Raw genomic sequence first — 15,176 nt, forward strand, 5'->3', positions numbered from 1 at the left:
AGGCCTTCTTTATCACCTCCAAATCCCCTCACGCCTCCCACCATTAAACCAATGAAATATCCTGCTGTCAGAGCACACAATGCACTCCTCGCCATCTCTGGTGAACGTTGCCGGGAGAGACAGAATCTCTATACTGACTGTTCTCCTCTCCACAACACACTCGCTCTGTTTTCAAAATCACATACTACAATACATGTACTAATTCATAAGAATATTGTACATAATAGTCAATTACAAATTGGAATACAGTGCAAAATAGCCATTTTAATATCTTCAATGACAACTGGATGCCACTTGTTGAGTCACGCAATGCAATGAGGTCATGCAAAACGCATTTTAAAGATGTATCTTCGTGCATACTATTAAAGAACAGTTGCACTGTGCTAGTATTGCATTCCAATGTTATGCGTCATGCGCGTGGCTTTATGACATCAGAAACACTCGCGGTGCGTTACATGCGTGCCATTATGACATCATGTCCGACTGTTTTGCTGCACTAGTCTCATGGCTTCCATTAAGCGCTAATGTGGCAAGTGCGTAAATGTGCGTTTTTTATTTAGTGCGATTTCTGCGCACTTGCCCAGATTCAGAATACGCACGCAAAGGCCGCATTAGTGCTGCAACATGACAAACAAAAACACTCTCTGTGTCCTCATAAAACAACCTCTGAAGCGATTACCATAATTTAAATCCACATCTGCAGGAAATGTCACGAATGGCCTTTGATTGTCATTCGCAAACAGACGCAAACGGACGCGACGCGACGCCCGAAGTGTGAAAACACAACGATTGAAGGATGTTAGTAACCCGCTGCGGTTCTGTCGCGCAACAGTAACTTGTGAAATGGTCATTTCTCTTTGAAATACCGCAGTGAGATGATGGGCACCGGATCAACCTCCATTTCAGGTCACTTAGAGAGTAACGCGCCAGATTTACACATTTATATCATTAGATAACGAGTTACCACATCACAAACTGGTAAATTACATCCATACAGTATAAGATTCATGATTACAGTAACCTCTGGTTATGCAAATGCATGTCTGCGCTTTGAATAAGGCAAAACTCCAGTCTCAGGATCTGACCACGCCTGTTTGCATCCATATTCTACTGTACCGTTATTCCACTATCATATAACCACATCTTGATTGTATATAACATTCAATATATTAACTAAAAATGATTATTTGAATGCATTAAAGCTTCCCAATCTGGATCAGCATTTAATTCACCTGGATTTATATCATTGACGCAAACTCCTCTCATTTGGAGACCATCACCACCCACGTATTTATGAGAAAATCACTGTTATTATTGCGGCAAACGCGGTCTACGCGAGCGCATTTCAGCCTGTGTTCTCAATAAAACTCCCGAGGATAAAATAAAGGGCTTGTTTGTACTTACCGATAAACAAATACGTGATAAACTTCACCGCCTTTGGAGTCCGCAGCGCGCAATGAGCGAGAGAGAGGCTGGACACACTGCGCTGGGAGTGACCGATGCGCACTGCCTCCCTCCCCGTCAGCTGCTGCACCGAGACGCGGGGCGGGGAATCTGCTCGCCCTACTACGACGAGACAGCGCGGCCTTCGTCATAGTAGTGGGGAAACGTTTGATTCATTTTAGCGAATCGGTTCACTAGTTTGAATGAACCGACTCACTGATTCGTTTATTGCGTTCAGACGTGTATGAATGAAGTGTGGCGTGATCGCAGTGTTTCTTGTGGTTTTGAAATTGCGATTTTCACCATAGTAGCGTGGAGAAGTTTGATTCGTTTTAGTAAATCGATTCGATCGTTTGAATGAATCGACTCACTGATTCGTACGAATGAATGAAGGCTAGCGTATTCGCAGCGTTTATTTGTTTAGAAATTGCGGATTATGTCATATAGCGTGGAGAAGTTCGATTCGTTTTAGTAAACCGATTCGATAGTTTGAATGAACCGACTCACTGATTCGTTTCTTGCGTTGAGATGCAATGAAGTCCTGCGTGATCGCGACTTTTCTTTATTTTTTTGTAATTGCGGTCTTCATCATAGTGGCGTGGATTAGATCGATTCGTTTTAGCGAATCAGTTCGATGTTTTGAGCGAACTGACTCACTGGTTAATACGGATGAATGTGATCGCGGCGTTTCTTTTTATTTTGAAATTGCGGCCGTCATATTGCATGGAGAAGTTTGATTAGTTTTAGTAAATCGATTCGATCGTTTTAATAAACCGACTCACTGATTCGTTTCTTGCGTTGAGGTGCGTATAAATGAAGTCTTGCGTGATCGCGACTTTTCTTTTTATTTTGAAATTGCGGCATTCATATTGCAAGGGAGAAGTTTGATTAGTTTTAGTAAATCGATTCGATCGTTTTAATAAACCGACTCACTGATTCGTTTCTTGCGTTGAGGTGAAGTCCTGCGTGATCGCGACTTTTCTTTTTATTTTGAAATTGCGGCCTTCATATTGCATGGAGAAGTTTGATTAGTTAAAGTAAATTGATTCGATCGTTTGAATCAACCGATTCACTTATTCGTTTCTTGCGTTGAGATGCAATGAAGTCTAGCGTGATCTCGACTTTTCATTTTCTTTTGAAAGTGCCTGCATCATAGCGTGGAATAGTTTGATTCTTTTCAGCGAATCAATTCGATGTTTTGAGCGAACCGACTCATTGATTCGTATGAACCAGCGTGGAAGCGGCTTCTTTTTGCCATTCACAAACAAATAATTAACTACTTATTATTTTTACTACAATAAAAAATAATTATTCACCACTATTACTCCAAAAAAAAATAATTAAATAAATTTAGTAATAATAAAGAGTTGAGAAGTCCGAATCATGTTCGAATCGGTTCCAAAAACTAGATTTAGCCGACTGATTCTTTTGAATAAAAATACGTGCGACGTACTTTTTTGTTGTTGTGTATAGTTCTTGGTACTTCATATACAGTATTTCAGTATGAATCATACTGTATGCCTACTCTGTGATTTGCAAAAGCTCTGCGAATCAATTCAGATGAATCGACTCAAAAGAACCATTGACTCACTAATGAACTCTTCTAAGGTCAGCGGATATACGGTGTTTATAGGCCAGGCATCTGTGATGCTTATAGATCCGTGTTTTGATATGATATTGAAATATGATGCACTTTAAAATGTCAAAACCTGTTTCTCCAGAATAAAAGCATTTAAATGCAATGTTATGCTTCTGTGTAAAAACATCCACGCAGCTGTATAGTGTATACAGTCTGTCAAATATGAGCAATTGTTTTTATTCTTGCTGTTGTTTTTATTATTTGGGATCTTCCAGACCACTTTCATAAAGTATTTACAGCAGCACATGTTTCTTCTCCAATCAGATGAAGAGCATGCCGTGTTATACACATGGCTTCAACCACATTCATAATTCAAAGAGGCCTTTCATACATAGAGACAGAATGGACTTCCTGTTGGGTGGATCAGGAAATTGTCTGTCCAACCAACAAGGACAACAAGCTCATCCGCATCAGATGTTTTCATTTCTTGTTTAGCGTTCACATGTCATCCTTATGGATTATCTATTTGCATTTATCATTAATAATTAGCTGAGATTTCAATGATTCATACTACTTCACAAAATTATAATTTTTTATTGTATCAACAACTGGAGATACAAAAGACATGATCCAACCCTAAAGGAACGGCAGCTGTGAGTGACGGGACACATGAGACGCTTTATTGCTGGATTACACAATGTGTTTGCACCAGAACATGAACAGTTAGTCTGGATACATGCACACTCATTAGTTATTGGCTGAATCTCACAAAAAAACATGCCAGATCACATTTCACCCAAAAAAGGAAATTATATTTGTGCCATAAAAAAAGAAGATTGTTTGTGGAACCATTAACATTGTTTGCATTGTGACTATTTTCATAACAAAGACTTTTTGGGCGATTTAATTCCTTTTATTCTGTAGTTATTTTATTGCAACTACTATGATGTATATGCATATATAAATAATATGTATTACAAATAATATATCAGTTAAATATAAATATTAGATGTACAACTTAAACCTAAAGAAATTAAACTAAAATTAGAAATGCTGTCTTGGCAACTGTCTAAAATAATAATAATAAAATAAGTTGAAGTAATAAAATTACTGAAACTAAAATGAAATAAAATAAAGCAATATATATATATATATAAAATGAGAAAATCACAATAAAATTACTAAAACTAAAACTGAAAATAAAATAAAGCTAAATAGATTAAAAAAAAAACTAAACATAAAAATTACTCATTTTAGTAATAACATTACTAAAAAGTACTACAATTTAAATTGAAACAATAGTTAAAAATAAAATCTAATTTATATTTAGAAATAAATTATAATTTAATTTATATTATATATTATATTAAAATCTAATTATATTTATATATTATAATAGTATATAAAAAAAAGAAAAACCATGACAAAACTAAAACTGAAATTGAAATAAAATAAAAACAAATCTAAATAGAAATATGAAAAAAACTAATAATAAAATGACAAAAAGTAAAAAAAAAAAAAAGTAACAAAAATTTAAATGGAGACTGAAATTATAACAAAAAAGCTAATTCAAAATATGAACATGTACTGTAATAGTATATAAAATAACTCTGAAAATGCATATGTGAAACTTTCTGAACATACAGTAACACGGACAGTACAAGTTGAGCTGAACTGATTATGACTAACTCAGTTTGTGTATTCTATACATAATATATCAATATTATCTATTATTACAAATAATATATATCAATTATTTTTAGATTACCGTAATGAGAATTTGTGCTTCATGTGCTTCATGAAAATAATCATCTTTCGTTATACAACATTTTTTCCTTTTGGTTTTGAGGTGAAATATGATCCGGTTAGGTTCTTATGAGTTCAGTTCTCTGTCCCAGCCGAACGAAAGGGATTCCCCTCCGTGTCTGGGAAGGTTCATCTCTGGGGTCTCTCTGGTGGGAGGACATCTTATACCATCCCAAAACTTCTGCCGTCCCTGCCGAGGGCAAGCGTGACCCCTCTGTGCTCTGGAATGTCCCGGGCCCCGTCGCCTCCCGTCTCTCCACACGAACCCTCTGTGACACTCAGAGAGAGGAACCTTCTGTGGACACTGCGAACCCTTTGAGAGACACTCAGAGAGATGAGAGAGAGAGAGAGAGAGAGAGAACTAAAGCAGGGGAAAAGATTTAAAGCAATAGTGCACCCAAACAGTACTGCAGTACCAAATTCAATAGGGCTTGGACCAACAATGACATCAGGACTTCTTCTTTAAAGGAACAGTTCAGTCAAAAATGAAAATGTGCTGAAGATTTCCTCAACCCTCAGTTCATCCAGGATCAGATTTGGAGAAATGTAAGCATTAGTTCGCAAATCACTTGCTCAGATCCATCGTGCCGTCAGAATGAGAGTCCAAACAGCTGATAAAAACATCACAATAATCCACAAGCAATCAACACAACACCAATCACAACAAAAAAAAAAAAATATTCGTTTTTATAAAAAAAAAAAACACCATCATTATGGTGTTTTAACGTCAAACCGTTTGTTTTGTTAAAATATAAATCCTCGTAATATTATAATATTGCTATGAAAAAGTTATCAGGATGGATATCATGAACAACATATCAACAACCGATTAAAAACCAAAAACAACCAAAAAAAATTATGTTGCCTGAATTTTAATTTAAAAAAAAAAAGAAAATGCACCTTTTTCACCCGAAGAAACCTTAAATATATTAAAAGACTCATTATTATACCCAAAAATTAGCCAGAAGTGACGGTTTAAAGTTAAAAACATCTTAATGATGCATTTGTTTCTTATAAACATGCAGCTTTTTGCTTCTCAAGGCATTAACAGATGGACTGGAGTGGTGTGGATTACTTGTGGATTATTGTGATGTTTTTATCAGCTGTTTGGACTCTCATTCTGACGGCACCCATTCACTGCTGAGCAAGTGATGCAATGCTACATTTCTCCAAATCTGATGAAGAAACAAACTCATCTACATCTTGGATGAACTAAGCGTGAGCACATTCAAAGCAAATATTCATTTTTGGCTGAAATATTCCCTTCACGTAAGACAAGAGTCCAGCACATGTGCGTTGAGGAATGAGCGCAGCTGCAGCAAACGGTTCGATTTAAAGTTCAAGGCCAGTCAAGAGTGAGTTCAGACTCACAGTAAGAGAAAAGCAGGGTGTGTACATCTGTGAAAGTTAGCAGATGCAGCGTCCTGAAGGACATTCAACTAAAATAATGACATTCCCACTAAAACATAAACACACCTCAACAGCATGAAGTCATTTCACATATCAGTAAGGCTCAGCTAGAGTTTCACTGCCGTTCATTTGCGAGAATATGTTAGCTGTCTAACACTAAAGCTAAACCTAAGTGTGAATAACTTTATACTGTCACTTTCAAAAGGGGTCTGGAATTTGATTTATGCATCCATAATGCACAAAGACATTCATCAGATAGTAACACGACAAAATCAACAGATAAATCAGTCAGAGCAGCATGTGTTTGCTTTCAGATCCTATTATATTTAAGACTGTGAATTAAGTTGAAAGAAACACAATACAAGAATACAGACTTTTAAAGACTGTGGCTCTAAAAGTGAAACAATGTTACTGTTAAAAATACTGTTTTCACATTTTATTTTGGTTTAGTGAGTTGCCAAAGCAGTTTTTCATCTAATATTACTTATTTAAATCACCAAAAATTATGTAACAGTTCTAATTGTTAAGCAATAACAACACTGTCAGTTTTTATTGATTAATATCATAAAAACCATAAAAATAAGCTCCCCACTTAAATATAACTTATGCACATATGGATTATTTTTATGATACTTGTTGTGCATTAATTGTGTTTTTGGAACTGGTCATTGTGGGTTTCAAATTGTATGGAAAGAGATATTCTTCAAACATTTCCTGTTTTACAAAATGATGACAGACTGCTGATTTTAGATAAAGTCTCACCTTTCCTTTAGGGCTGATCGTGTAATCTTCAACAATCATTCAGGTTTATGATAATCTTGGAGCTTTTCTGATTGGTCAAGGGAACTTAGAGCAGGAACTGCAAACAATTAAAAAGCCATGTTTCATAAAAAAAAGGGGCTGATGTCATATTTTATTTATCAGCCAACAAACGCACCGATTTCAGATGCTGCGGGTCTGTTGGTCTCTCGTTCTCTGACTGGAGCGTCTCTGATCACCTGGAAATCACTTCTCTGAGTGCTGGCTTTACTGTAAACTGCTTTCACGGGAAGATCTTCTTTAGGACTGTTTGACCACCAGTTAAACTAGCAAAAGGCACAGAATGACCAAAATTTATGAGATAATTACAATAGAACTATATGTACAATACACACAGTGTAAAGTCACTTTAGTTTACTAAATGATCCAATGAAATCTCCCGAAGATGACTTTTTTGATTGCTTAATCTCACGTAGATTACATTTGGAAATCAATAATCAATTCTTCCATAAATTATTTTTTATGTATAACTATATATAGTCTTGACTGCAAAAGTAAAATAAAATAATAATATTATAATTAGATATATATATAATATAATATATACTATAGATATATATCTAGATATATATATATGGCTATATATAGATATATATATCATATATATATTAGATATATAATATATATATAATAGAGGCGTATATATTATATATATAATCTGTATATATATATATTTATATAATATTATATATATATATATATATATATATATAATATATTAATTATAATATATACATATAATATATATATATTATATTATATATATATATATACATAATATATATATATATATATTATTAGATACCTATTATATATATATATAATATAGCCATTATATAGATCTATATATTACATACATATATTATATCTATATATATCTATATATATATATATATCTCGAGTATATGATCTTACATAATATCACATATATAGAATAATTATTTTAGTATTTTATTTTTTTAATTTTTCCATTAGTTTGGCCAGGAAATATGTATAGTTATATGGCAGTATAGAATACATTTTTATATACAAATTATGTACATTTAATTTAATAAAAATATAATACACATTTAAATATATACATTTATAACTAATAATTCTAATTATTTGTAATATTAAATAATAATAGTATATTAATTTATTATAACCTTCATTAAATGTAAACATTTATACAAATCAATGTAATCAATTTAATTAATGTTTTATAAATAAAATTAACAATAAATTAATAAATCATTATAAAAAAGACATTTAAAACTGTTTAAATGCACATTTTACAAAGAAAAGCAATTGGCAAATGCAATTCATGATTTGTCTACTAATTTTTTAATTTAAAAGTGATTTTATTCATTTGTTGTCTTAAACTTACATTTTAAAGCATGAATTAAATAAACAGTTTAAAATATGTTAATTAAATTGTCCAATTAAAAATGTTTTATCAATTTAGCTAATATTTATTTTTCAAGTATAATTTTTCTGTATTATTTTTATGTTTGTATTATTAAATTGAAAAAAAAAAAAACCTGTCACTCCTACCACTTCAAAATGAATGGCTTTTAAGCTCCATTCAAATAATTAAACATAAAATAGATTATCAATAAAATATCTTACATACAGGAAAATGTCACATTCAAACACAAAATGAATTTATGCACTAGAAACGGATTCTTGACTTTTTCCTGGATAAATAAATAGTATTAAATTCTCATTAATATGCCTATATAAATAGCATTTCCACCTGTTCTATCTCAGTATGTCTCGTCTCCATATGAGCGATGGGCTCGTTAAGGAATCTGACATTAGTCCTGATGAATCTGGCGTTGTGAGGATGTGGGACGTTGCGGGTCTCAGACTCTCGTGGGTCTCTTGCAGGATATTTATGGTTCTGATCGACACGGACCGGAACGAGACGCTCTGGCAACGTTTCATCAAAGATCCTGAAGGTGTTCGAACTGCAGATTCAGAAGACAGAGACAGTTAAAATGCTAAAATGTAGGTCTGTAATGAGATTATTGAGGAAAACAGGCCACATTTGAACAAATACTCACTGGAAAGACTCCCAAACCTTCTTTTTTCGAGGCAGACATGTTTCTGCATAATGGTACATTTGCTTTTCCATTGAAAGGTGAACGAAGAGACTTCAGTGCTGTTAGTGACTAACAGAGACTATAAAAAATGCCAACAAACAGTTAAAAAAAGAAACCACAATAAAAAACAAAAAGAACCACAACAACAAAACACAATAATGCATTAGGAATACAACACAATAGAATAGAAATTATGCAATCTATTTATATAAGAGATTAAATCTGTGGTGCACTTTTTGGTAACATAAAAGCACCATTGCATGTCATATTCGTTTTAGGAGTGTTGCCACAGTTATACCATTGTGTTAAAAAAAAATCAGTATGTTTAAAAAAAAAAGCTGAGCACTGCTGCATTTATTTGATCTTAAATGCAGTAAAAATGTGAAATATTTTTACAATTTAAAAAGAACTGTTTTCTATGTATATATATTAAACTGTAATTTATTTCTGTGATCAAAGCTGTATTTTCAGCATCATTACTCCAGTCTTCAGTGTCACATGATCTTCAGAAATCATTCTAATTTGCTGATTTGCTGCTCAAGAAACATTTCTGATTATTATCAATGTTGAAAACTGTTGTGCTGCTTCATATTTTTAATCAGCACGTGATGCATTTGATTTTTCAGGGATTCTATAATGAATACAAGTATAAAAATTAGCATTTATTTGAAATAGAAATCTTTTGTAACATTTTGATTAATTTAATGTACCTTGCTAAATAAAAATACGGAAATTTCTTAATATACTAATATATATAGTATATATATATATATATATATATATTTATATATATAATATTACATTATGCAGAAAAGAAAGCATCTATAAAGCAGATGTGTGCATGACTGCCGCATGACTTGATGGTGCTTTGATCTGAAGTGACCAGATCTGTGTTTCAGAGATCACAATTTTTTCACTACCAAGAAAAAACGTCAGTGGAAAACTGAAAACAAACTGGTTTCCTGTGTTCTTTCACTGCTTCCTGTCTGTTATTGGCTCCATGCTTCAATCTGACATGTGATGTGGTTAAACGAAGACATAAATAGAAACACAAACACAGGCACATTTATCCATGAGTTTAATAACTATAAATTACTAAATATATGTATTTTAATACATATATAGTTCAAAATATGTATACACACACACACACACACACACACACACACACACACACACACACACACACACACACACACAATATTAGCCTAATTCTGACTATCAAAAACAAGCATAAACATTAACAAACAACACAAAATCATTGTGGGGATCTTAAGTTAAAGGGAAAGTCAGATTAAACGTTTAGCAGGTTAACTTTAAACATGTTAAAAGACCTCAGATAAGCACGCTTACAGACCAGGACGGTCATGAAACCCTGATCCAATCAATCAAACCCTGAGTCCATTAGGACACGAGTGACCGTCACATTCATAAACTAATGCAAATGACATTCAGATACTTTTAGTGTCACTTAAAGGAATCATTCACCTCAAAGGAACTTCATCCAAGTTCATCATGTTTCATCCAAGATGCAGATGAGTTTGTTTCTTCATCAGAACAGATTTGGAGCAATGTAGCATTGCATCAGTGTCTCAGCAGTGGATGCTCTGCAGTGAATGGGTGCCGTCAGAATGAGAGTCCAAACAGCTGATAAAAACATCACAAGTAATCCACACCACTCCAGTCCATCAGTTAATGTCTTGTTGCTTCCGGCTAAAATACTTCTAGACAAAAAGTGATGTTTTTATCAGCTGTTTGGACTCTCATTCTGACGGCACCCATTCACTGCAGAGCATCCATTGCTGAGGCACTGATGCAATGCTACATTTCTCCAAATCTTATGAAGAAACAAACTCATCTACATCTTGGATGAACTGAGGCTGAGCACATTCACAGCAAATTGTAATTTTTGGGTGAACTGTTCCTTTAAGTGTCTGCCGTCTTTTGCCGGAAAGTGGCGGCTGTGACACAATGCTTTCGAAAAAACACAGAGACGGATCTCAAACACAAGAATCCATCACATTCCATCAGAGGCCCGGGACCTGGGCTCTTTATCTAATAGATATCACGATTTCATACTGATTCCAGATCAACTTCTACCGCTCTCTTAAAATACCAAACACTCAGATTTGCACACGGCAAACTGTTCCCCCAGTTCAGTCTGAAACGGGCAGTCCGTCTATTCACAAAGACACACTAACCCTCGATAAGCCTCTGATCTATCTCTTGCACCATGTCAGCTAAGAGGATTCCAGCCTCCCAAACCAGCACACAAACAGATCTGGTAAAGCATGCTGGGAGAAAACGACACCCTGGGGGACGCCGTAATGTGGGGGGGGGGTGTCTCTGGTCAAACCCGGACAATCTGGAGATTTGAGCTCATTTCTAAAAGACATTATTATTAAATAAATCATTCCAAATGCAGTTTTAATGGATGCAGACGCTGATGCACAAAGGCGACGGACATGCGCTGATGTCTGATACAGACGCCCCACCGCTTAAAGCAGGCTCGCTGTGAGACGGCCAGGTTTTCCACATGGAAACGAAACCGCAATGAGTGTAACGCAGGCCGTGATTGGTCGATTATGTGCGTAAAGTAACATCTCCTGAAAGAGGATCATGCTTAAGGATCAAGAGAACGTGCAGCCATACTCATTGAATAAGCTGTAAAAATTGTATAATTTGAAATAAAACAATGAGTATGTTTTGATCTGTTTTAACTAGAGCGTTTATTCCTTTGATTAAACTTTACAACAAAATTCAAATAGCTGTTGTGGACATATATCTCTAAGTCTCTTCTGCTCACCAAGGCTGCATTTATTCAAACCAGAATACAGTAAAAAATTGTCAAATATTATTAAAATTCAAAATAAGAGTTTTCTTCTTGTTATTTTGAATCCCATCTTGGGGGGGTTTGAAGATGTAATTTATTTTCTGTGATCAAAGCTGGATTTTCAGCATCACTTGTTATCCAGTCCTTCAGAAATAATTCTAATATGTCTGATTTGCTAGCTCGAGAAAACATTTCTGATTATTATCAGTGTTGAAAACGGTTAATATCGTTTGCAGAAGCTGTGATACATTTTATCTTCAGGATTTCACAAATGAATAGAAAGTTCAAAAGAACAGCATTTATTTGAAATGGAAAATAAATCTTTTGTAAAATTACAGTCACTTTTTATTTGATATTGTCACAATATAATGTGTTGCTTGAAGAATATAATCGTATGTAATTTCTTTTTGATAATCATAAGAAATTAAATCTTGTAGGCAGGCAAATCACAGCATATTTAGAATGGATTCGTGAGAGACCTGGGTAAATGATGCTGAACATCCAGCCTGCCGTCGTCACCAGAATATACCTTCCTTTTATAACGATTCTATTCACGTAGAAAAACGATTATTTTCATTTGTCATAATTTTTAATGTTATTTTTATTAGTATTTGTTGGTGAGCAGAAGAGACTCTTCATCTCAAACCACGTTCACCCCAAACCCCCACCCAAAAATCAAAGATACAAAATCCAAACAAATATTTAATATTTTTAATAGTTTGAATTCACGGATCAGATAAAATCATATTGCCAACTGTTAGGTTTGTGTTTTGCTTTGAGAAAAGTTACAGTAACCATCAAACCAATTTATTCATATTTACAACCCTACGCTAATAAACATAAATTATAATTATGGTGTTTGTCTTTCAAAGTGTTCTTGTTAACTATCTGGTAAGTATCTGTGTTTGTTGTTTCAGTAGCGGAGTGCCAAATATCCCACGAATCCTCCAAGTGTTTAGAGTACGGTTTCTTCATTGGTGATTAGCGAGAAGCCCGCGGTTGATTCGAGGAGGGCCTTGGGACCCGCCCACATTACTGAAGCGTAGTACTATCCTGATAGATCACACAGCACGACAGGACAGATAACATGGGAATATAAGTCACATGGACTATTTTTGAGCACTCTATTCTTTTTTTTTCTTCACAAGTCAAGACAGTGGAATCACTGTGTTAAGTATCATTGAGCCATTCTCATCTATATTTTTGAATTAGTTATCTTTTTCATTTTAATTTTAGCTTACATTTTAGCACCGGGAAGTTTCCACTGTTGTTGCCGTGTTAAGTATATCGCATCGAGATACTATCATTCGCTAATCATATAAATATTTTGAATTAGTGTTTTTATTTTTTGTATTGTTACTATCTTTTTAGCTTTTACTTAATTTTTAGTAAAATTATTTATATGTTTTTGTTGTGTTATTTTTGCATCATGAAGATTACTACTATCGCTTATATTCATATTTTGAATTAGTTTTTATTTTTGTATTTTATTTTTTAATTTTAATTTTAACTTAAATTTTAGCAATTTAGTTATGTGTTTTTGCCGTGTTATTTTGCATCGAGATACTATAATCTGCTTATATTAATATTTTTAAATAATTTTTATTTTTGTATTTTTTTTTTTCATTTTAATTTTGCTAATATTTTAGTAAACTTCTTTATGGTGTTTTCATCATGCCGTGTTAATTTTGCATTCATTGAGATACTATATTATCACTTATATACATAACATTTAAAGTAGTATTTTTGATTGAATAGATATTTTATTTTTCTCAAAATTTTAATTTTAGCTAAAATTTGAGCACTTTTGTTGTGTGTATTTTGCCATTTTTTAAATACGGTTTCTTTCTTCAATATGTGACTAGAGGTTTTCATTAATTTTTATCTTAACTGTTTTCAGTATAAATCAAACTTAAACTAAATTAAAATTCGGAAATGTTGCATTGGAAAACACTATTTTCTTTTCAATAATGCTAAACAAATATAATTTATAAAACCCATGATTATGGGTTGGATTTAGGTTTTGTTTTAGCATACCAACTTTGTTATAATACTTAAACTTTAAAAAACAAAAAAAATATGTTCACAAGGTCAGAAACCTAGAGGGAACTACATTAAGTCTTCTTTACAACTTTAAAGATTAATATTAAATTATATATTTTTTAAACAATTAAAAAACATCCACTCCAAAACCGTAGAGGTGACAAAGTTATGGTCAAGATTTGTCAGGAAAAAATCTCGAATGCAAGGATCCATCTCAAAATTAGAAATGTATGAGACTTTTCATGATGCTTTCATATACAATTTTGGCTTCGCCTATGTCACTTTCATTATAAACGGATAAACATCTCTGTCTTCCATAAAAGAAAAGAGAAGCATAAGAAATGCTAACAGAAACTCCATCACAGGAGGACACAAACAGGCTCTTCCATTTTTGATTCCTCCATCTTCAAAACAACAAGAGGGCGCGGCACACAAGACACACACACAACCACAACACACAACACCACACACCACACACCACACACACAACATCTCACTCTGACCGACAGCCCGGGGAGGTGCGGACAGACAGTGACAGGATCCCTCATGCACAGTTTTTCTCACGGAGGCCTGTAAATGCGATTATTGATCTCATATTGGATTAAGAGAGATGAGCAAAAGCGCTCAGGCCATCTGCATGGCTGCCCCAATATTCAAGCTCATTTATGGGCTGCCAGGAAGAGAAAGGAGCACAATCTCTACAAGCAACAGTTGCAAGAGCGGCCACAGGTGATCAAGAGGGTGAGCGCGGAGCATGTGTTGTGTTTCGACAACCAGACGGATCCAGGTTTATTCTGAGGTATCAAAATCAGGAGCTTTTGATTTAGGACAGAACAGTTGAGTTTCATCAGGGTGTGATCACTCAATACATGAGGAAATCCAGCCCTGACGGAGGAAAAGACACCTTTACATTACTGTATACAACAGTAAAAACACAAACACTAAAAACTATATACACAACACACACACACCACACACACACACATATAAGAGAATATATATCTATATATGAAAAGTGAACCATAAATTTTTTTACTGTATTCATACCCAAAAATGTATATTTATAATTTAATTAATTTATAATTATTTAATGTATCTTTATTTATACAATTACTAGATATTTTTTTACGTTCTATAAATATTACCAAAATATTTT

At 33.7% G+C, this 15,176-nt stretch overlaps 2 protein-coding genes across 5 annotated transcripts in view; both read right to left on the reverse strand.

The window, feature by feature from the left end:
• The window catches only part of LOC109098641 (echinoderm microtubule-associated protein-like 6), a 494,728-nt gene that overhangs the window by 155,393 nt on the left and 324,159 nt on the right, over positions 1–15,176 (reverse strand).
• On the reverse strand, positions 5,002–9,215 carry LOC122146644 (uncharacterized protein C2orf73 homolog). Of its 4 annotated transcripts, none has more exons than XM_042766908.1 (5): positions 9,106–9,215; positions 8,796–9,009; positions 7,176–7,323; positions 7,001–7,084; positions 5,002–5,097 (listed from the first exon to the last, which is right to left on the reverse strand). In XM_042766908.1, exons 1-4 carry the CDS (start codon positions 9,174–9,176, stop codon positions 7,029–7,031), a joined length of 489 nt encoding a protein of 162 aa, XP_042622842.1. In that variant the 5' UTR covers positions 9,177–9,215; the 3' UTR covers positions 5,002–5,097; positions 7,001–7,028. The 4 variants fall into 4 exon arrangements, with proteins under 4 accessions (XP_042622842.1, XP_042622841.1, XP_042622840.1 ...); XM_042766907.1 differs by having other exon boundaries at positions 5,002–5,105; XM_042766906.1 differs by having other exon boundaries at positions 7,001–7,097.

This window comes from Cyprinus carpio, chromosome A11, assembly GCF_018340385.1.
Source record: "Cyprinus carpio isolate SPL01 chromosome A11, ASM1834038v1, whole genome shotgun sequence".
NCBI lineage: Eukaryota > Metazoa > Chordata > Actinopteri > Cypriniformes > Cyprinidae > Cyprinus > Cyprinus carpio.